The sequence below is a fragment of the Hylobates moloch genome, unplaced genomic scaffold (assembly GCF_009828535.3).
Source record: "Hylobates moloch isolate HMO894 unplaced genomic scaffold, HMol_V3 SCAFFOLD_7, whole genome shotgun sequence".
NCBI classification, from domain to species: Eukaryota; Metazoa; Chordata; class Mammalia; order Primates; family Hylobatidae; genus Hylobates; species Hylobates moloch.
The window spans coordinates 49,141,927-49,165,827 of record NW_026652282.1 but is presented as its reverse complement, the minus strand read 5'-3'; the positions used below and the strand labels follow the sequence as shown (position 1 = coordinate 49,165,827).

The 23,901-nt window shown below is 40.2% G+C and overlaps 1 protein-coding gene across 5 annotated transcripts in view; it reads right to left on the bottom strand.

Moving 5' to 3' along the window:
- Positions 1-3,923: 3,923 nt before the first annotated feature.
- The window catches only part of RRAGB (Ras related GTP binding B), a 40,123-nt gene continuing 20,145 nt past the window's right edge, over positions 3,924-23,901 (bottom strand). For 3 of the 5 annotated variants that reach the window (XM_032757032.2, XM_058441589.1, XM_058441590.1), the window contains 5 exons: positions 12,515-12,610; positions 10,197-10,319; positions 7,777-7,868; positions 6,385-6,500; positions 3,924-5,503 (listed from right to left, as the gene is read on the bottom strand). In XM_032757032.2, the coding sequence (XP_032612923.1) occupies positions 5,406-5,503; positions 6,385-6,500; positions 7,777-7,868; positions 10,197-10,319; positions 12,515-12,610 (525 nt within the window). In that variant the 3' untranslated portion in view covers positions 3,924-5,405. The remainder of the gene's footprint in view (positions 5,504-6,384; positions 6,501-7,776; positions 7,869-10,196; positions 10,320-12,514; positions 12,611-23,901) is intronic. The other 2 variants (XM_032757030.2, XM_032757031.2) reach the window with 1 other exon arrangement.

Genomic DNA, 23,901 nt, shown 5'->3' with positions numbered 1-23,901 from the left:
GTAGCATGGTTCAGTCTAAGTCTGAAAGCCTCAAAACCAGGGAAGCTGTCAGTGCAGCCCTCAGCCTGAGGCCAAAGGGCCAAGAGCCCCTGGGAAGCTGCTGGTGCAAGTTCTAGAGTCTAAAGGCCAAAGAACCTGGAGTCTGATGTTCCAGGGCAGGAGGAAAGGAAGCCAAGCATCGGGCATAGCATGCGAAGAAAGAACAAGCAGACTCAGTAAACAAGCTGCTTTTATCCTCCTTCTTCTGCCTGCTTTGTTCCAGCAATACTGGCAGCTGACTGGTTGGTGCCCACCCACACTGAAGGTGTCTTCCTCTCCCAGTCCACTGACTCAAGTGTGAATCTCCCCTGGCAACACCCTCACAGACACACCCAGAAACAATACTTTACCAGATGTCTAGGCATCCCTCAATGCAGTCAAGTTGATACCTAATATTACATATCACAATGGCTTCTTCACTGGTCTCCCTGCTTTTACTCTTATCTCCAAATTGTCTATTCTTTAGCTGTGACCTTTTTTAAAAAGTAAGTCTGATCACATCACCCCTCTGCTCAAAACTTTCTAGTGGCTTTCCCATCTTACTTGTAGTAAACACAAACATCCTTACAATGGCTTAAAGGGCCCTACAGTCTTCTCTTCCACCCCATCTTTATCTAATTCCTCACCTCAGTCTCCTATTCTTCTTACCACTCTTGCCTCCAGTCCTGCCACATTGGCCTTGCTGCTGCCTCTCTAATATTCTGAGAACCCTCCCACTTCAGGGACTTTGTACTTGCTGTTTTCTCTGCCTAAAATGTCTCTCTTTTTTAACATGCTACACACATGGCTCTCTCTCACATTTTATTCAGTTCTTTGTTCAGATGTCATCTCATGTTAAAGGCTATCTCTGATCTCCCTAACTAAATAAATCCTTGGTTAATTTTACATGTTGACTTGACTAGGCTGCAAGGTACCCAGATATTTGGTGAAATATTATTTTAGGTGTGTCTGTCAGGGTGTTTTAGATGAGACTAACATTTGAATGGGCAGACTGAGTAAAGCAATTGCCCTCTCTAATGTGGGTAGGCCTCATCCAATCAGTTCAAGGCCTGAATAAACAAAAAGACTGACTCTCCCATTAGTAAGAGGGAACTTCTCCTGCCTGACTGCCTTGAGCCAGGACATCAGTCTTTTCCTGCATTCGGACTTAAACTGAAACACTGGTTCTTTCTGAGTCTCAAGCCTGCCAGCTTTTGAACTGGAACTTATATTATCAGTTCTCCTGGTTCTCTGGCCGTTGGACTCAGACTGTAACTACATCATTGGCTCTCCTGGGTCTTTAACTTGCTGACTGCAGATCTTTGGACTTCTCAGCCTCCAGAATCATGTCGGCCAATTCCTAATAAATTTTTACACGTACACACACACACACACACACACACACACCCTATTGGTTCTGTTTCTCTGGAGAACCCTGATTAATAGAGTTTCCTATTGCTTCTCTAACAAATTACCACAAACTTAGTGTCTTACAACAATAAAAATTTATTATATTATAGTTCTTGATGTCAGAAGTCTGATGTGGGTTTCACTGGGCTAAAATCCAGACGTCAGCAGGGCTCTGTTTCTTTCTTGAGACTCTAGGAAAGAATCAGTTTCCTTGCCTTTTGCAGCTTCTAGGCTGCTCACATTTCTTGGCTCATGGCCCCCTGCCTCCATCTTCAAAGCAAAGAACAGCAAATTGAGTCTTTCTCATGGCAAGTCATTCTGACACTGACTCTCTTACCTCCCTCTTCCACATTTAAAGGGCCCTTATGATTACATTAGGCCATTTGGATAAACCTGGATGATCTCCTTATCTTGGGCACAGCTGATTAGTAGCCTTTATAAATTCCATCTGCAACCTTACTTCCTCATTGCCATGCAACAAAACATATTCATAGGTCCAGGGATTAGGATGTAATCCTCTATGGGGCCGTTACTCTGCCTGCCCCCAGCCCTTTCCCACATTACTGCTTAAATTTTCTTCATATACCTGTCTTTCCTAATATATTTTGTTTACTTAATTGGTTGTCTGTCTCCTCTTCCTAGAATATAAACTCCATGAGTACAAGGGCTTTATTTTGTTCACTTTCATATCCTGGGCTTCAAAAACAGTCTCTGAAACATAGTAAGTATTGAAAAAATATCTTTTGACTAAACTAATGAGGCTAGAAATTTTGTTAGTGAGGGCTACAGGAGAGCCCTAACTACTTCTTGCTTTATAATGAACAGTTAGGAATTTGAGCGGGAAATATTAAACTGGCCTATGCAAAGCACTGTTGTGAGAGACCTAAAAAAGTTACAAAGTTACACGCTTTCTCCCTCCTATTTTTATTAACAAATGGCCCCAGAGAAGTAGAGGCTATAACTGCTTACAGTAACCCAATTCAGGGACAAAACTTCTAAATATTAAAAGACTGTTTAGGTTTGACCTAAATCCTTCAAGCTGGAGGGATTTTTGCTTTGTTTTCCTGGTGACTGCTTTGTACTGCCTACTGTGGTAAGGCTTCCTATGCTCCAGTAAAACCAGGAGTAAGATAGGTTCATGAGTGTTTGCTTTACTATTTCATAGTAGCCGAAGAGTGGTGGTCTCACAGTGAGGTACCACACCTGGGTGCACCTCATACTCTCCACCCTGAATAGGCCCTTACATTCAGGAAGGCCATGTAACTTCAAGGTTAAGAATAAGTACATGAGCTCCAGAGTTAGACTGAATTCAAATCCCAGCTTTGCCATTACTACAATAACTATTAGCAAGTTTCTTATCTACTCTGAGCCCAGTTTCCCCATCTTCAAAATGGAGACAGTGATAGTACTTATGCCATGCAGTTCTTGTGAAGATTAACTGAGATAATCCTTACAAAGCACTGATACTTGGTAAGTACTCAACTAAAGGATAGCACCATTTTCATTTGGCAATCCACCTAACTTTTCTTGGTATACTATTGAGTTAGCAAATAAAGCTGGATGAAACTGCAACAAGCTAGGTTGCCCCGATACAAATCAGTACCCATAGTCTCTTTATACTAGCAAGGGTTTCCATTTGAACATATTACTTATGAAACACAAGCTTCCCAGGCATTGCTTTTGTCTACAACAGTGCTTCTCAAACTTATAGATCACTTTGAGAATTAGTGGTTTAAAACATATATATCGCACTTGGTATAATGCCTTCACTTCATTATTGCCAAAGTGGTGAACACACGTTTTTCCATACTTGTTTCCATGTCTACATTTCGTCTTCCCTTCCCTAAAGCAGTGGTTTCCAAAGTGTAGTCCCTGGACCAGCAGTATCAGTGTCATCTGGGAACGTGTTAGAAGTACAGATTCATGAGCCTCACCCCAGACCTGCTGAATCTGACACTTTTGGGGTGGGGCAGCAATCTGTTTTAATAAGCCCCCCTCCAAGTGATTCTGAGGCATGCTCAAGTTTGAGACCCACTGGCCCCTATCCTACTGATATAGGTAACATGGCCTATAAAAAGCATTATTTCATTGTATCATTTCATTTCATCTCTAATTTTGATTTCTTTTCTCCATCTGTTTCTGTGTGCACGCCTTCACCATCCACCTGATTCCACTTCTGTTTCTAAGTGACTCTATATTTGGATAAATATATATCTCAAAACTCTTTTGTCTTCAGTGACAAAGACAGCTATCTGGCCACCACCATAAGAAGGATTAAGTCTAATCAGAACCTCATTTGTCTAACCTTTCAAAACATCCATGTCCAAGTTATAACTATAAACTGAGCAAGGATTGAATGAACTAAGGGCAAATAGGATAAAGACATAACTTTATGATTTTTCTGGGCTCATCTAATTTAATGTCTCTATATGTATCAATATCTATCCACCTTATAAAGAACACATTCAAGTAGTGTGAATATCTGATTTAGAAGTGAATCCCACTTCTAAATCCCACCGCAGACATTGAAAATAATAACATGCCAAATAATGACTCATTACTAGTCACAGAATACACCTCTGTTCAATGACTCTTCACTTTCCTGAACTCTTCATTTTCCTAGATGCTAATAGGATAAAGACTCTGGAACACTTAAATCTCTCCTTCTGCAGAAGATTAACACAGCTGTTGATAGAAATATTCCCATAAAATTGTTTTACAAGTTGAGAGTTTTAGTCTACATAACGTAGGTCACGTAGCAAAAAAACATTTTTTTGCTGCTCAGTGAAAACTCTACTTATCCCTCAACTAGGACTATTAAACTAAGATGAGAAAAGGTGAGAGACCAGTGGTTTAGAAGAAGTTCCTTAATGACATGCAGAAGGAGAAATGAGATGAGTCTACTGTCTACTGTGCTATAGATTCCCTAAATGGTTCTGTCTTCTCTTTTCGTGCAAATGGAAAGTGAAAAGGTTAGGGCTTTGTGTTAGGAAACTCCATTTCTCACAGTTCACAGTGCTTCATTTTTTCCTTAGCAGACAAAAAGACAACTGCCAGCTTGAAAAAGGTTTTAATACTGTTTGATAGAATAATGAAGGTACATCTCATTAGGTGTTATGGAATTACACCTAATTAACCACTCCTGGACCTCATAAATCCTATTTTCTCTCCACTTTTTATGCATTCCTTCTCCAGTTGCATCCTGAATAGACTTTCAATATACTTCAGGCATGGATTATTACCAGAGTTTCCCCAGCTGCCATCAGTCAGTACATATGGTCTAGCTTAACTTTCTTTCAAAATTGCTTTCACATAATTCCCTTGCTCAAAGGCCCACAATGCTTTCCTACATCCTATCACATTTAGATGTCTTATATCTGAATTCTTCTGCCTCGCTTTAAGGCCATAATCTGGCTACATTCTTCCCATGCAATTTTATTTTGTGCCTTCCCAACCAGAAGGTCCCCTTCACCTAGGATAACTGTGAAATTCCTTTACTCTTTCTTAGGACAAAGTTGAAGAAATAAGGAAAAGAAAAATAGACACTGAAATCCCTAACACCAAAAGTTTATTTACAATTGAAGTTAAGGAATATTTTTAATGCATGCTGGGAAAACAGTAATACTCAAAACTTACAGGTTACTTACTATCTGATAAGGAATACAAGATGATGCTGAGAAAGGCTTTGGCAAACACAACTATTGGAACCAGGTTGCCAGTACATTTAAACACTATTAGAACCTTGTTATCAGAAAACTTACATATCACCTACTTTTATGTAACACCGACTTCATGAACAATTCATCTTCTAACTCCTCAGTGGCTATTAAGTTAAAGCATTCAAGGTTAAACATTAAGACTAGGAAGTAGAGAAGAAATACAGAAGCAATAAGCATCACAACATTTCAGAGCCTACATATATGAATACATTAATTAGGAAACTTTTAATTTTTGTGTGAAACAATATTCATCAATGTTTAGCGCATGAGAAGACACTGCTTTGGTCCATCCACTCTTTCCAGCTTTTCAAAGTGTTTCCTGGCATTGCGGATGTTGATCAGAGTAGCTGCAGAAGCTGAGGGTGGGGGCGGAAACACCCAACAGAATTAAGTATGGGCAGCCAAAGGAATGTCTGACTAGTAAAACAAATAAAAGAGAGCCAAATCCCTCAATGTATGTCAGAGAACATACAGGAATAGGAGGTCCCAAGTTATCAAGGTTTAATTTTTCTGAATAAGCAGATTTATTCATATTCTAAACACAAACTTTCCAAAATAAATTTCTAAAATCTTTTGGTTTGGAGCTAACAGCATAAACCCCATAAATGTATGTTATATTTTAATATTAACCTAAAGTAGCAAAAGCCAATGGATGAGAGATTAATTTAAATTTCTGGGACCATCCTGAAAATATTGCAAGAACCTTTATTTCAATGGTTGTGATAGTCATGGTTATTATGGTATGGAAGTGTCAAACACCCCTTCATGCCCATAACAGAAATATGAGAATGTGGTACACAGGAATATGCAACGACATAAAAATGGTTTGTCATTTAATAGTTTAGAGCTTAGATTGACTAGTCTTTTAAAAATCTATATCAGATGCAGTATTTGGGTTTTTTCTTTAAAATTATTGGATTTAGTGACTTGCTTTTTGAAGTTCCCATGAAGAAAAATGTAATACCCTAGAGGCTAAATTATTTTTAAGCTTTAAAATATAAGTCTATTAAATAAAAACTATTTACCACTAGTACTAAAATAGTTTTTTTATTGTGGTAAAGTGTACATAACACAAAGTTTATCATTTAAATTATTTTTAAGCATACAGTTCATTGGGATTAAGTGCCCTCACACTGTTGTGTAACCATCCCCACTATAAAATAGCTTTTAAGTATCTAGTATTGTTTAAAGAGTACATATGTGGCTTTGAACCTAGGTCAGCTAAGTTTAAACTTACGAATGGATGGATCAGACATCACAACCATCACATAAGTGTTGGATGTAAAGATGTCAATGAAAGCAGCAAAGTTAGAGTTCCTGACTTCCATACTCTGGAAAGAGGCAGCCAGCTTGCTATAGGAAAAAGAAGAAAAGAGGTTAAAGAATGAAATGATAACACGATAACAAGCTCTTATTTATGTTAAACATCTTTTTTATAGCATTATACCTCAATTCACCACTTCATTAAGATTATTAATCACTAACTCTACTTTTTCCAAGGAAACTCTTATACTGAATTTAACATGTTTTGAAAAGTAACTGGGACAAAAGTGGGCTAGGACTTGATTTTTAAAATTTTTTAAATTTCATTTTTTTTTTTTTTTATGAGTCAGAGTCTCGCTCTGTCACCCAGGCTGGAGTGCAGTGGTGCCATCATGGCTCATTGCAGCCTTGAAATCCTGGCTCAAGTGATCCTCCTGCCTAAGCCTCCCAAGTAGCTGGGACTACAGAGGTGCATGCCACGTCTGGCTAAAGCACTTGAAACTGACTGTGAAATGAAAATTGGCTTAGACCTAGATCCATGTTTAAAATCATGTTTCGGAAGACTTCTTAAATATTTAATAAGCATCTTAAGGTGAAATTTACTTATCATTGAGATTAATATCTATATCTTTTCAGTGTTACATTTAAATTCAAGAAATGATCTTTTTTCTTTGAAAACAAGGCAACTATATTTGCTTGTCATTGGCTATTTCTTCTTCAAAATGTTAGCATAAACATTCCAGAAAGTCTCAAAGTGTGCTAAGGCATAAAGAGAGTAAACTTATTCCTGATGTTCTGGAATCAAACTTTTATCAGGGTAAGGATTTTGATTATTAAATCTTTGCTAAATTATGACGTTCAGCCATTCCTTTTTCCTAGATTCACAATGCTATGATTTAAATTTTATTTAACGATAGCTGACACAACGTGATTAAACATTTCTAGGCTCTCCAATCTGTACCATTTCTGAATCAGTACCTCACTATTTTAATTAAGTTAAATAGTAAATACTTAAAGTAGTAGTTTTAGAGTAAATTTTGGTATTCAGTAAGGCAAATTCTCCTTCCTCCTTCTTTTTCAAAACTCCCTTGGATATTCTATTTATTTCTTCCCAAATAGTATCAATCATCTCAAAAGGATATTCTGTTTGGATATTTTTCATATGCTTCTGTACCAGCTGAGTTTGCATTAAAGGACAACGACCTGCATTTCAGTCAACTGGAGGCCCCTTAGAATTTAGCTTTGTCTTTGATTGAAGGAACTATTCTGGATATAGAAGTACAGTTAACTATAGTTATTTGAACTTCTAAAAAATGACAATAATTTTTTCAAGAGATAAACAGATCATGCCTACTAGATCTCTTACCTGCAGCTCAGCTTGAACTGCTTAATAATGTTGCTTATTTTCTCAAATCTATGGGCATCACGCTGCTCTTTACACTGATAGTGAGAAATTACCTATGAAAAAGAATATTGTCCTTTGAATCCATGCAAAATAGTCATATCATCCTCTGCTACTCCTCAAAGCAGACATTTGTCAGTCCCTTGGTCACTGGTTTTTAGGGTAGACTTGGCACCTGGCTTATTGTCTCTTTTCCTCTCTCCTATATCTTATTAACATTCTGTGTGATTTCAACGTCCATTCAGATGGCCCATCTAGTACCATTTGGTTATAATTTATTAAATCATTTACGTATTGCCTATTTTGGTTCACTGCTATTTTTTCTAACTTTAATCACTAAATTTATTTCAATATTTCGCATGATGGTCTTCGATTTTTAAAAAGTACCAATCAAAAAGAAAAACAAATAGAAATTCCTAGCTGTTCTTAAGGTATACTTCATGTGTTTAATTTTAATAAAGGCCAAGCTAACCAAATAGCTTTTGGAATTATATTTTAAAAGCTTAACTGGTTGATTCCAATCCCTGAGGAATATTTACAAATGAACTTATTCAGGATGGACACCCACACCAGCTGAAAATACTTTTTCTAACTTTTTCAGATTTTAATAAAACCACACAAGTATTACCTATAGGCTGAATATACAGATGCAGAGTGTCTAGTAGGAAGCAAAACTGAGTCACTCACCAGAAGAAAACTCACAGGGAAATTCCATGAGACAATGTGAAAATGTCAAAACATAATTTCTATACCAGTGGAAGAACAAATCCCCCTTGCTTGACTTCACCCCGCTCAGTGAAAATGTTCAGTCACATCTAAACTTGGTCTCAAGAGAAACAAAAACTACCTGTTACTATTAGTAAGGAACAGGGAGTTTATATTAGGTTAACCTCTACAACCATGTGTGGCAGACATAGTAGGGGAATACTGCTGAAGCAGGTTTCGGTCCTGCCATGTACATCAAGACAAAATAGCTTTCTTGCTCACTGTTACTCACACTAGCAGGAAAAACAGGCTCAGGGTAGCACAGTTCCAAGCAAGTGACCTCTGCCAGTGGGCTGAGACAGAAAGATACTCTAATTAGGACTCCTTGCCCCATCTATACCAGCTAGAAGGATGGCTCCCAAATACCTCTGGGGTTACAAATAATATTTCCACAAAGGAAGAGGGAAAAATTGTACTTTGGATTCTCTGCCCTGTTGCTATAGTAGCAAAAGGAATCAGTATTTAATAGTTTGTCAACTAAATGCCAAGGCTTGCTGGGTGCTCAATGTTCCTGTGTCCCATTTTCATCCACACAATAAACCTATGATATAGATATCTGTAGAAGGAAAACAAGCCCCTAGAGATTAAGAATTGTTTCTAAAATCACCAAGCATTGGCAGGGCTCAGAAACAAATTATTTACTGGGAACTGCTCTTACAGTTACATTTACCAAGGCTAATTAGCAATTACTTATGCAGTGTGTTGTGACATCTTAAATTAGTTTCTATTATTGCTATTTTAAAAATGTATTTACAGATACAATACTGGTTTTTGCATCCCCCTTTCAGGGTTATACAAACAATAGGCTCTAATATAGTTGCTAAGTTCAATTTACAAGAAAAATAAGAATACCAACATGCCTCTTTCCCTCTCCACTTCTTCATGTGAACTCCTGTGTCACTGAGATGACCATAACGTCTCTTCTACATTAAAAGTTTTCAATGAGTCTTTTAGAGAAAAGGATAGGATGTGAGTTTTCTCAAAAGGAAAATATCCCACATTTCATAATAAAAGTCCACAGGAAATAGGAATCCTTTAACATAAATCAACAGTTACTAGCATAAATAATCTGAACTCTCTTTTTTTTTGAGACGGAGTTTCGCTCTTGTTGCCCAGGCTGGAGTGCAATGGCATGATCTCGGCTCACCGCAACCTCCGCCTCCCGAGTTCAAGTGATTCTCCTGCCTCAGCCTCCCAAGTAGCTGGGATTACAGGCATGCGTCACCACACCTGGCTAATTTTGTATTTTTTAGTAGAGACGGGGTTTCTCCATGTTGGTCAGGCTGGTCTCTAACTCCCGACCTCAGGTGATCCGCTCGCCTCGGCCTCCCAAAGTGCTGGGATTACAGGCGTGAGCCACCATGCCCAGCCAACAATCTGAACTCTCTAATAAGACATACCTGCAAAAATCTAAGTTTCACTAACTTCTAAAGAGCTACACACCAAAGCGCTTCTTTCAGGTCACTTGCTGACAATACTATTTTATAAATAACGCTGTACATGCTAAAGTTGACAAGAGGGAAAAAGGTTCTTCCTGAAAGTAGTAACATGCTGTTCTCTGTTGCTGAAAACAAAGAAGGTACGGTGTGAAGTACATCTGCAAAGCAGAAAGTTCTTACCAGAAAAGTAGCTCTCTCAAACAGAAGTACTTCATCAGCTTCAATAATTTCAGCAAAATTCCTTAGGTTCATTTCCAGCTGCTGAACGTTGGGAATCAGCTGATAAACTATGCTGGACCAAGCCTAACAGAACAGAAACACAGTGTACTATTATGAACAGCTAGTCAGTCCCAGACCTTTGAAATTAGTAAGTACACTATAACATGTGGACAGCAAAATATGATGATAATCCAGTCCCAAACAAATACTGACATTAAATATGATATAACACAAATGAAATGAGAAAATGAAGCTAGCATCTGATTTTTATCCTTGAGTTGAATTTTTTTTTAAGTGCAAACACTTTTGTAAAATGCTGGAGAAACTTCTTTCCATTGATAATTGAAAGCAAACAAATATTTAATGCCATCATGTTGCCTTAGGAAAAAAGTTGAAAAATATGATCTGCTTTGTTAAAAAGCTCCTAATCTAGTCACAAATATTTAAGTCCAACAGTGTAGATTTCTCTAAAGATCAGAACCTAATTATGCTATATTTAACATATACCTAAGAATCAATTTTATGAAAGTAGCAGAGCCACATAGACAAATGGCCCCTCCCCTCAATAGAATAATATACCATTAAAAGAGAAACTAGTGGCATTATCATTCCCAAAGGTTTGTTGTTATCCACATAAATTATTGATCCAATTGAATTCAAAATGGTCTACTGTGTTTTTGCCTAAAACTGACTTCATCCAGGAGTATGACTAATGTAAGCAGTTGAAATTAACCACACTCTCCCTCTATTCTTGTAGGCTCTTTTATTTGTATTTTCATTATAATACTTCCTTCACTCTCACTCCAACTTGTCTGGTAAGGTGTACTTTGTTCTTCTCTCCCCTACAAGAGGGCAGGAACCTGGTCTTAGTCATTTGTGTATCCAACAGCATCAAGCAGGTATGTAATGAGTGCTTGTTGAATAAAACTTAATATAAAAATTTAAGTTAGCTCTATGCAACATTGATGTAAGAGATAGAAGTGCCATGTCTCTGTTCCAATCAGTTTTATTACTTAGGCATGAGGGTTCAGGTTCCAAGTTCCCAGGTCGGTGTTAATGTCACTGCTGAATTTACCTTGGAGAAGGCACCAAAGCTAACCACAGCAGAGACATTGTCACTCACAGCAGTGTTGTGATTAGCCAATTGTCTTTGGTCGTGTTATGTATTGCCATCCTTCACACCGCAGTTGGTTCTTATCAGTGCGTCATGTCCATCCTTATTCACGGTTACCTGTTCTATGGGAATAAGGCTTTGAGAGAAATTCGGCCCATATTAATCTAGAACAGTATTTCCTAGACAGGTATCTCAAAATGATCTGTTATTAGAGTGAGGCTGGGTCAACATAATATTGGGGAAAATGAATTAGTTAAAAAAAAAAAAGCAATGGCTATTTAAAAGTCCAATGGTTTTTCTCCTTGCCACGTCAGGTTTCTGTGCTTCTGGTTGTAGATACTTGTCAGATGCTGTTGATACTGAGGCTCTAGCTACCAGTGACAGAGAAGGGTGCTTTCCTAACCAGAGTCAGACTTGTCAATGGATACCAGAAGCAGTCTGAAGGAAAGGGCTAACTATAGGAGAATACAAAAGGACCTAGTCCTTCAAATAACTAGATCAGTAGGAGAAAGGGAGGAATCAGAATAAGGAGCCTATGTGCCAATAAGGTAATTTCAGCTTCATCCATAACAAAGCTATTGTTGTAACCTCCATAATTAGTATAAGCAGTGTGGTATCCATTCCAGCAATGGGAACAGTATTTCTGGTTGAAAGAATGCTTGTCTCCAATTTGGCATGAAAGTTGAAGCTATTATACCATATGCTAGGCATAACATGTCTGATTCTAAGACTCCTTCTCCAATCTCTTCCCTAAATATTTTCATTTTATTGCCATCCAAACTTAGGCAGACTAGCTTATATCATGTAGAAGTACCTGAATACTAGATACAACTCCAATCAGCATTGAGACCACAACAGGTCAAAATGGATGATGGCCAGTAAGTGAAACCTCTGCTATCACAAAGACCAGTATCAAACTAATCATGACCAAACTGGCTAATTCAGTGTGACTTGGTAGCTATGTCGACCCAATCTAAGATCAAAACCCAAGTCTCTTAATGTTAAGTTTGATATTCTTCAAACAATTTGTTGCAGATTATTTTTCTTTTTAGTACGACAAATCTAGATGGCTATGAAATAGTTTAAAATCTTTTAGTTTTGTTAATATCCGTCTAGGTTTTTTTTCATGCTCTTAAAATGAGGGAACTCAGGGAGACATACACACCTTATAGAGGGTTTCATCCCAGATAGATGTTCGGAAACAAGAACATTCCAATGGGCGAGACAAACGCCTCAAATCTTCTTCTCGCTCTTTAAAAATCTAAATTAAAAAGCCCAACATACTTATCAACATATAATTGTTCTCATCTTTCAAGCTAAGATGTAGTTATTTTATCATATTTTAACCAGGAGCTTCTGTTCCTTTCTAAGAGGAATTTTAAGTATGTCTATTTCACAAACTAGGATGGCAGAAACTGTTTCAGGTCAGGTCTAAAAGCGCAACAGTTAGAATTCTTCAGGTCTATCCTGCTTATGCTGAATACTCACTACGAGCACTATGTTTATAAATAAAACATCACACAGAGGAGTCTTAATAAAATACATCAAACACTCCAAAGCACCAAATCTGGGTCATTTTAAGATAGTTATACACATACCAAGAATATATAAATGAAAATATTTTAACCCTTGTATAGATCTTTCTCAGACACATATATACATATGGAAAAATATCTATATAAATATATATACACAGATATTTTCCCAGGAGTCAGTGGATTGTTGTTAAATATGTACATACACACTGTTATGGTTAATTTTATGTGCCAAGTTAGCTAGGCCATGATACCCAGACATTTGGTTAAACACCAATCTGTATGTTGTTGCAAAGGCATTTTTTAGTTAAAATTAACATTTGAAACAGTAGACTCTGAGTAGTTTATTCCATATAATGTGGGTGGGCCTCATCCAATCAGTTGAAGGCCTAAAGAGAAAAAGCCTGTCATTTCCCCAAGGAAAAAGAATTTTGCCACCAGATTGCTTTCTGACCTGAACCACAAAATTAACTCCACATTAACTCTTCCATGGGTCTCCAGTCTGTCAGCCTGCTCTACAAATTTTGGACTTGCTAGTCTCTACAATTAGTTGAGAAAGTTCCTTAAAATCAATCTCAATCTTTATCAATCTCTCTAAACACACACACATACACACACACACACATACGTATGTATGTATGTATATGTATATTCACATAGTCTATTAATTCTGTTATTCTGGAGAACCCTAACACAGACTTTAGTACTGAGAGTGATTCTAGAGAATAATCTTAAGGATGAGTTTTCTTTTTTTTTTTTTTTTTTTTTTGAGATGGAGTCTCGCTCTGTCGCCCAGGCTGGAGTGCAGTGGCGCGATCTCGGCTCACTGCAAGCTCCGCCTCCCGGGTTCACGCCATTCTCCTGCCTCAGCCTCTCCGAGTAGCTGGGACTACAGGCGCCCGCCACCACGCCCGGCTAATTTTTTGTATTTTTAGTAGAGACAGGGTTTCACCGTGGTCTCGATCTCCTGACCTCGTGATCCGCCCGCCTCGGCCTCCCAAAGTGCTGGGATTACAAGCGTGAGCCACCGCGCCCGGCCAAGGATGAGTTTTCTAAATTGGTTCTGGGGTTGGTTCTCTAATCTTATTAGATTTAAAGTCCCTAATGACTCACTTTCCAGTAGAAAAGAGAGTACTGATAATCTATAGTGTGATGTGGCAGCAGAGATACACAAAATACCACCACTGGATATTCCTAATAAAATACTTTTAAGAGGCAAGGTTCCAGGTGACCACATACATAATTTCGAACATTTTTGTCAAAATAACAAATATGAGATTGGCCGGCTGATCCTAATTGTGCTGAACAAAGCAGAGAAAGGATGAGCTCAGAGATCTGAATTATCAGTATAAGTATTTTATAAATGACCAGAAAGTTTCTATGACTGCCCTGAAAAAAGACTCTTACCCCCTATAGCTGCAGAGCTGAGAGTGACAAAAACCAAATTCGGAATATCATCCTTTAAGTGGATGAATTACAATGCAAACTGAATTCACAACCACACAGGGCATCTGCTAATAAAGTGAGGGCATTGACCAAGAAGAAGTAGGATTCTAAAATTTGGAATGGAGGTTATTTGGGAAGATCCTGATGGAGCTGGCAAAATTGAACCCTTAAATTCTCAGTCTTCTTTGCCAGTAGAAGCAGCCACTCCATCTATATCTGAGATTAACTCTATTTGGCCTGAGAAAACTGCAATGGTCTCCTCTGAGGTATCTGCCATGCAAGACACTCCTGATTCACCCCCCACTAACCCTCTTTGCTTCCAGACCTATAACTAGTTCAAGTCTCAGCAGGCTCCTAAAGGTGAGGTGTGAAGTATGACCCATGAGGAATTATGCTATACTCCAAAGAACTAAATAATTTCTCCAATTTACAGACAAACAACAAGGAAATATGTATGGGAATAGATATTAAAGGTATAGGATAATAGTGGAAAAAATATAAAGTTGGATCAGGCTAAATTTACCAATAGGAGCTCATTAAGCAGAGGTTCCACACTTAATGTTGCAGCCCATGGGGTAAGAAAGAGCTTTAACAGTTTGTTTGGACGGTTGGATGAAACATGGACCAAAAGGTGGCCTAAATGACATGAAGTTGAAATGCCAGAACTGCCTTGGTATACTCTAGAAGAAGAGATCCACAGAAAAAGAGGCTTTAGGGACATTGTAATGTTCAAGTATTAACAGATTCATTTAAGGCCTACTCACCAAAACTGCGAGGTTCCAGAAGACACACCTTTCTTTCATCATGACTATGAAAAATAAATTTGTAAGGGCAGCCCCAGCTTCTTTCCCCAGTTATGTGATCATTCTTCTCTGTAGGCTAGAACTTTCAGTGGGAACTGCTGCCACTGAATTGGGAAAACTAAATGCGACGGGAGTAGTTGGATCCTAGAATGGCAGGAACCAAGTGGGGGCACTTAATCACCAAAGACAAGGTGGTCATAGTACCATAATTGAAGCAGAGTCAAAGCATTAATCAGAATAGTCTGACTTGTAGAGACCTATGGTGTTGGCTAGTTATCATGATGTTCCTAGAAGTGAAATGGATGGGAAGTCTACTAATTTTTTACTTGATCTGTATACGTGGAAGAATTCTAGGTCAAGTGATAAAAAATTTGAATTATTAAATTAGAGAGTCACGGCTTCTCAATCAATACCCAGACTTGTACCAGTTTACAAACCCAGACTCCTTGAATGAAGGGGAGCCTGGGTCCCCTTGAGGAAAGACACTGCCAAGTATTTATACCGTTAATCTTCTTCCCAGCCTCCTCCAAATGGACCTATGTGGCCTTTTAGCAGGGTGACTGTGCATTAGGGAAAAGGAAATAATCTACTACTGAGCATTAGCTCTGAATTGACCCTAAGTCCAGGGAGACCTAAAATGTAACTGTGGTCCACCAGTCAAAGTAGGGCCTTATAAAGGTTAAGTAATCAATGGAGTTTTAGCTCAGGTCTGTCTCATGTAGGCCCAGTGGGTCCTTGCAACCTTCTTGTGGGTTATTTTCCCTTTTCCAGAGTACAAAATTGAAACAGACATGCTCAACAACTGCCAGAATCCCTCATTGGTCTCTTGACCTGTGGAGTGCAGGCTGTTGTGGTGGAAAAGCCAGGTGGAACCCATTAGAATGACCTCTACCTAGGAAAATGGTAACCAAAAGCAATATTGCATATTCCTGGAGGGACTGCAGAGGTTAGTGCCACCATCAGACTTGAAAGATGCAGAGTTGGTGATTACCACTATATCCTCCTTCAAATCTCCTATTCAGCCTGTGTAGAAGAAAGATGGCTCCTGGACAGTGGACTGTCATAAACTTAACTAGATGGTGACTACAATTGTAGCCGCTGTGCCAAATGTGGTTTCATTGCTTGAGCAAATTAACATATCCCCTGGTACCTGTATGCAGCTAGTTTTCTAACAAATGCTCTTTTCTCCATACCTGTCTTTATTAAGGCCCACCATAAGTACACTGTAAGTTGTTTGCTTTCAGCGGGCAAGGCCAGCAATACACTTCACTGTCCTGCTGCAGGGGTATATCAGCTCTCTAGTCTTATGTCATAATTTGCTTCACAAGAATCTTGACCACCTTCACAAGAATCTTGACCACCCTTTTACAAGATATTAGGCAAGTCCATTACATTGATGACATTATGCTGATTGGACCTAATGAGCGAGAAGCAACAACTACATTACTTACTGGTAAGATAGCTGAATGTCAGAGGATGGGAAATCTGACAAAAATTCAGGGGCCTGCTACCTCAGTGAAATTTTTAGGGGTGCAGTGGTATGGAGAGATACCCCTTCTAAGGTGAAGGATAAGTTGCTGCATCTGGCCCCTCCTACAACCCAGAAAGAGGCACAACATCTAGTAAGCCTCTGAATTTTGGAGGCAACACAGTCTTCATTTAGCTGTGTTACTCTGGCCCATTTACCAAGTGACCCAAAAACCTGACAGTTTTGAGTAGGTCCCGGAACAGAAGGTTCAGGCTGCTACTCAAGCTGCTTTCCACTTGGGTCATATGATCCAGCATATCCAATGGTGCTTGAAGTGTCAATGGCAGACAGGGATGCCATTTGGAGTCACTGGCAAGCCCCCATATGTGAACTGCAGCACATGCCTTCAGCATATTGAAGCAAAGCCCAGCTGTTGTTCACAGATAACTATACCCCTTTTGGGAAACAGTTCTTGGTTTGCTATTAGGTTTTAGTATAGACTGAACACTTAATCATGGGCCACTAAGTAACCATGAGACCTGAGCTACCCATCATGAACTGGGTATTATTTGACCTACCAAGCCATAAAGTTGTGCATACACAGTAGGACTCCATCACCAAATTAAAGTGGTATATATGAGATCAGGCTCAAGTAGGCCTTGGATGAACAAGTAAGGAACATGGCCACAGTCTCCATTCCTGCTATACTACTCTTTTTTTTTTTTTTTTTTTTTGACTCACTCTGTCACCCAAGCTGGAGTGCAGTGGCACAGTCTCAGCTCACTGCAACTTCCACCTCCCGGGTTCAAGCAATTCTTGTGCCTCAGCCTCCTGAATAGCTCAGACTACAGGCGCATGGCGCCCACCACCACACCTGGCTAATTAATGTATTTTTAGTAGAGATGGGGTTTTGCCATGTTGGCCAGGCTGGTCTTGAATTTCTGACCTCAAGTGATTTGCCCACCTCGGCCTCCCAAAGAGCTGGGATTACAGGCATGAGCCACCATGTCCGGCCTATACTACCCTCTCTTCTCCAGCCTGCAACTATGGCCTTATGGGGAGTTCCCCACAATCAGCTGACAGAGAAAGAAAACTCAGGACTGGTTTACAGATAGTTCTGCATGATATGCAGGTGCCATTTGGAAGTGGATAACTGCAATACTACAGCCCCTTTATGAGACAGTCCTGAAAGAAAGTGGTAAAGGGAAATCCCCCCAATGGGCAGAACTTTGACCACCTGGTTGTTCACTTTGCTAGGAAGAAGAAATGGCTAGATGTACAATTAGTTATCAATTCATGAGCTATGGCCACTGGTTTGCTGGATGGTCAGGGACTTGGAAGGAACATGACTGGAAAATTGGTGACAAAAAGGTCTGTGGAAGAGGTATATAAACAGATCTTTCTGAATGGGTGAAAAATGTGAGGATATTTGTGTCTCATATGAATGCCACCAAAGAATGACTTCAGCAGAAGAGGATTTTAATAACCAAGTAGATAAGACGACCTGTTCAGCCTCTTTCTCCAACCATGCAGGTAACTGCCCAGTGAGCTCATGAATAAAGTGGCCATGGTGGCAGGGTTGTTATGTATGGGCTCAGCATCATGGACTTCCACTCACCAAGGCTGATCTGACTACAGCCATGACTGAGTGTTCAATCTGTTAGCAACAGAGACCAACACTGAGTCCCTGATATGGCACTATCCCCCAAGGTGATCAGCTAAGTACCTGGTGGCAGGTTGATTACACTCATCTGCTTCCATCATGGAAGGGACATGATTACTGAATTACACATTCTGGATATGGATTTGCCTTCCCTGCATCCATTTCTTCTGCCAAAACTACCGTACGTGGATTTACAGAATGCCTCATCCACCATCATAGTATTGTACACAGCATTGCTTCTGATCAAGGAACTCACTTCACAGCAAATAAAGTGAGGCAATGGGCTCATCCTCATGAAATTCACTGGTCTTACCATGTTCTCCACCATCCTAAAGCAGCTGGATTGACAGAATGGCAGAATGGCCTTTTGTTTTGTTTTAATTAGAGATGCATCTCGCTATGTTCCTAGGCTGGATTTCAACAAGGCTAGGCAACCCTCTTGCCTTACCCTCCCCCAAGGAGATAGAACTACAAGCATGAGCCATCGTACCTGGTTAGAATGGCCTTTTGAAGACTCATTTACAGTGCCAACTATGTTGCAACACTTTGCAGAGCTAGGCAAGGTTCTCTAGGAGGCTGTATGTGCTCTGAATCAGCTTCCAGTAAAGGGTGCTTTTAATTTTATAGTGAGGATTCATGGGGTGGAAACTGGAGTGCCACCACTCACTCCAGTGACCCACTAGCAAAATTTTTGTTTCTTGCCCCTGTGACCTTATGCTCTGCTGGCCTAGAGGTCTCAGTTCCAAAGGCAGAAATGTGTCTACCAGGAGACATAGTGATTCCACTGAACTGGAAGTTAAGACTGCCAACCAGCCACCTTGGGTCCCTCAAGCCTCTGAATCAACAGGCAAAGAAGGAAGTTACTATGCTGACTGGACTGACTGATCCTGACTACCATGGGGAAACTGGATTGCTTCTCCAAAATAGAGATGAGGAAGAAGAGTATTTCTGGAATATAGGAGAGCTCTTAGGATATCTCTTAGTAATACCATGCTCTGTGATTAAACTCAATGGAAAATGACAATGCCCAATTCAGGAAGGTCCACTAATGGTCTTTGGGTCACCCCACCAGAGAATACAACAAGCTGAGGTGATTGCTGTGGGCAAAGGTAATCTGGAACTGAATAAGGCAGTTATAAAGACCAGCTAAAAATCACGTGACCAGATATACAAATGAGAATTGCAATTGTCATGAGTTTGATTTTGTTATGAATATGTATATATGTATATAAAGTAAATGTCTGTTTTTTCCCTTTTAATCCCTTATCATGAACATATCGTATGATATATCATAATATTTAAGTATTGTTAATTTTACATTATAATGTAAAAGAAGAGTAAACATTAGTCAATAACTTTACATCCTCTTCTGGGAAAATGATTATTGCATTTTTGGTTGTATGCAGGATTACTGCATCGTGTTAAATGGAAGTATGGCCTTGTTAGTGTTTTTATTTGAAGATTAGGTATGGTTTCAGTAGATGTGTATGAGTGTCAAGTTGACAAGGGGTGTGACTGTAATATTTAGTTTTATGTGTTAACTTGACTAGGCCACAGTATCCTGACATTTAGTCAAAGAGCAGTCCAGATGAGATTTTTCAGATGAGATTAACATTTAAACCAGGAGACTTTGGGTAAAGATTACCCTCTATAATGTAAGTGGGCCTTATTTAATCAGTTGGAGGCCTTAAAATAAATATCCCTCTCTCTGCGTGTGTGTCTCTTCCTGTCTTTCTATGCACGCGCACATACACACACACGCACGATTAGTTAGTTCTGTTTCCCTGGAGAACCCTAAGATACACAGATAGAAAATAACTAGGTGCGGTTTTTGTATTGTTGAAATTTGCCATTTGACATTGGAATACATTCTTAAGTAAATGTGGTTATGTTAGACATCATTTTAATGTCCATTTCTCGCTTTATGCTTTTTTGCTAATGACTTATTACTTGCTGTTTATTTTATATTTATTTTAGACTATGGAAATGATGTTAGACAAAAAGCAAATTTGAGCGATTTTCTTATTCGAATTCAAAACGGGTTGTAAAGCAGCGGAGACAACTCACAACATCAACAACGCATTTGGCTCAGGAACTGCTAACAAACGTATGGTGCAGTGGTGGTTCAAGATGTTTTGCAAAGGAGACACAAGCCTTGAAGATGTAGAGCATACGGACTAGCCATCAGAAGCTGACAAGGATCAATTAAGAGCAATCATCAAAGCTGATCCTCTTACAACTACACGAGAAGTTGCCAAAGAAATCAACGTCGACCATTCTACGGTTGTTCAGCATTTGAAGCAAATTGGAAAGGTGAAAAAGCTCAAAAGGTTTGCTCATGAGCTGAGCAAAAAAAAAAAAAAAAAAAATTCATGATTTTGAAGTGTTGTCTTCTCTTATCCTATGCAACAACAAATGATCTCTCAATTGGATTGGGATGTGCACCGAAAAGTGGATTTTATACAACAACTGGTGACAATTGGCTCAGTGGATGGACTAAGAAGAAGCTCCAAAGTACTTCCCAAAGCCAAACTTGCACAAAAAAAGTCATAGTCACTGTTTGTTGGTCTGCTGCCGGTCTGATCCACTACAGCTTTCTGAATCCCGGGGGAACCATTACATATGATAAATATGCTCAGCAAATCAACGAGATGCACCAAAAACTGCAACGCCTGCAGCCAGCACTGGTCACAGAAAGGGCCCAATTCTCCATGACAACACCCGACCACACATTTCACAACCAACACTTCAAAAGTAGAAGAAATTGGGCTATGAAGTTTTGCCTCATCCACCATATTCACCTTACCTCTTGCCAACCAACTATGACTTCAAGCATCTCAACAACCTTTTGCAGGGAAAATACTTCCACAGCCAGCAGGATGCAGAAAATTCTTTCCAAGAGTTTGTCGAATCCCGAAGCACGGATTTTTGTGCTACAGGAATAAACAAATTTGTTTCTTGTTGGCAAAAATGTGTTGATTGTAATGGTTCCTATTTTCATTCAGAAAGATGTGTTTGAGCCTAATCATAATGATTTAAAATTCATGGTTCAAAATCACAATTATTATTATTATTTTTTGAGATGGAGTCTTGCTCTTTCGCCCAGGCCAGACTGCAGTGGCACTATCTGGGCTCACTGCAAGCTCCGCCTCCCAGGTTCACGCCATTCTCCTGCCTCAGCCTCCTGAGTAGCTGGGACTACGGGCACCCGCCACCGTGCCCAGCTAATTTTTTGTATTTTTAGTAGAGACGGGGTTTCACCATATTAGCCAGGATGGTCTCAATCTCCTGACCTTGTGATCCGCCCGCCTCAGCCTCCCAAAGTGTTGGGATTACAGGCATGAGCCACCGCGCCCAGCAAAATCATAATTATTTTTGCACCAATCTTAGCCGAAATGGATATTTAGGGAAGTACACTAACCATTTTACCTTAAAACTTCTAAGCCTACATTTTTAATAAAATAAAGAATATACTTTTCTTAACTAAGCTTAAAGTATCTCGAAGAATATTAACCTATCTTTGGAAATCTTTATATATGCATTTAGAAAATAATAAGATGATTAATCAAAAGTGATTTTTTTTCCAAGATGGTAGACTGAAGGCTTTGTTAGCGGGCCTCACCTGCTTGGAAATAGCAGAGTGATGTGTAGAGATTCACAGTGTAAATTTTTATCCAAGAAGGAACACAGGAACTCAACAGAAAAACTGAAAGAAGCTTCAGACACTTTGAAAGAAGCGGTGGGCAGCAACCTACACCATAAGCCAGGCAGACCACTGTGAGTCTCCAGAGCATGAAAGGGGGAAGAGAATGTCTCCTTGATACACATTCCCACTGAGAAGCTGAGCAAGCCAGGCCACAGGGGAGCACTTTAACCCTACCCAGCACTGGAGTTGATTTGGTGAGCAGTGGGAAGTATACCAAAAAGAGCGGTATTGAGAAGTACTTTGCATGTACCCTGAAACCCCAGTGGGGACAGAAGGAAACCATTCCTGATAGAGGAACCTCACAGCTAACTCAGGCAGTGGTCACAGGATGGGAGAAGCTCCCAACTGAGATCTGCAGTCTAATCTCTCGAGTGGGGACAAACTCCCTCGGCCAGAACTGAGGGGCGAGTGGGAAGTACGCTCTTGCCACAGGAGCAGTAGCCAAGTGCCCCAGCTTCGTGAACAAACAGGGAGAGGTGAGGCCTGAAAGCCATAGTTTCTGTCTCAGGCAGCAGGAAGGCTTATGGCCTGGGGCAGTTTTGCATTCTTAACATAGACTGCCTGGGATCCAGCTAGCTGCTGCAAACAGAAGACTGTGGATGTGATACCCACCTTGTCAAGAGTGTGGGAGTTGGGTGGGTCTCACTGACACCTGCTACTCCTTCTCCCAATGTGGATTCTTTTGTGCAGCAGAGTCAGTTGTGCTTCTCCCTGGAACATTACCCTAGTGGCCAGGGAACTGCCCTCCAAGCCCCATTGGGACCACTGCACATGGGAAGCCAGAGTGCAAATCTGTTTGACCCAGCCCAAACCCGGTTTTGCCCCACCACCTGCCCTGGTAGCATAACACAACAGACAGGGACTTTTGGGAGTTCCATGGCCTTACCCATCGCCTGAGACACAAGTTCTTCCCCTGGGTATCATAAGCCAGGCACAAACCCCATGGCCATCATCACAACTGGCTCTCTCCTACAAACGCCACCTCCTGGCTAGAGGCCAACTGGTGTAGCCCATTACATCTGCTGACACAATAACACACCACTTGAGAAGGAGAAAACTTCTGCATGACCTCAGCTAACATCATTTACCCACACCATCCCAGCTAATCAGGAGGTCTTGAGCCTATTCATGTGCCCAGTACATTACTACTATAGCTGGGACTTGAGAAAGCCATCACACTAAGGCTGTTTTTAGCCAGGGAAATCTTTCAGAGTCTATGTCACTCCCCTGCTACCCTTATCATAGCTTGTGCTTACACCTGCTGGGAGACCAGAAGGCAGGGCAGCTTGGTCCAGATCTACCCAACATTGTCCCCCTCTGAAGTTCAGAGCAGAGCCTAAGCCACTGCACATCCTGCAGACCTGTCCACAGCCTTTGGCATCAGAGAGCTTCTCCACTTGGCTGATAAGAAGCATCAGTGACCAATTCTCCTCAGAAGGAAGAACCAAAATTACAGGTGAATAATCATAGCCCAAATGGAATGTTAAGCGGAGAGTGCTGGAGCTTATCAGAGAGTTCAGTGGAAGAATCTGTGACACACCAAAAAGAAAAAAGAAAGTAACAAGAAGCTGGCAGAGATCAAACCCTCAGAGACTTAGTAATCTGCAGACAGAGGAGGTGGGAGTGCTCTTGGCCTCTCTGGCCCTTGCAGCAGACTGCTGGTATCCAAGCTCAAAGAGGACTTCTTTGCACTCATGAGCACAAGTACCAGAGTGGGTTGTGATTTAGGGACTCCTCAAGGGCATTACCTTGCTCGCACAAGGTCCCTTCACACTTTCCCCCTGGACCTGAGCTATAGCAGTGGGTGCCATGCTAGATGTGCACCCATTGTGAGACTTTGTTTTGCTCAGGGACCTTCAATCCTTCTGTCTTCACATCACCGGATGCCTTGCACATATTCCCCCAGCACCAGCTTAGAGTGTGGAAGCCTC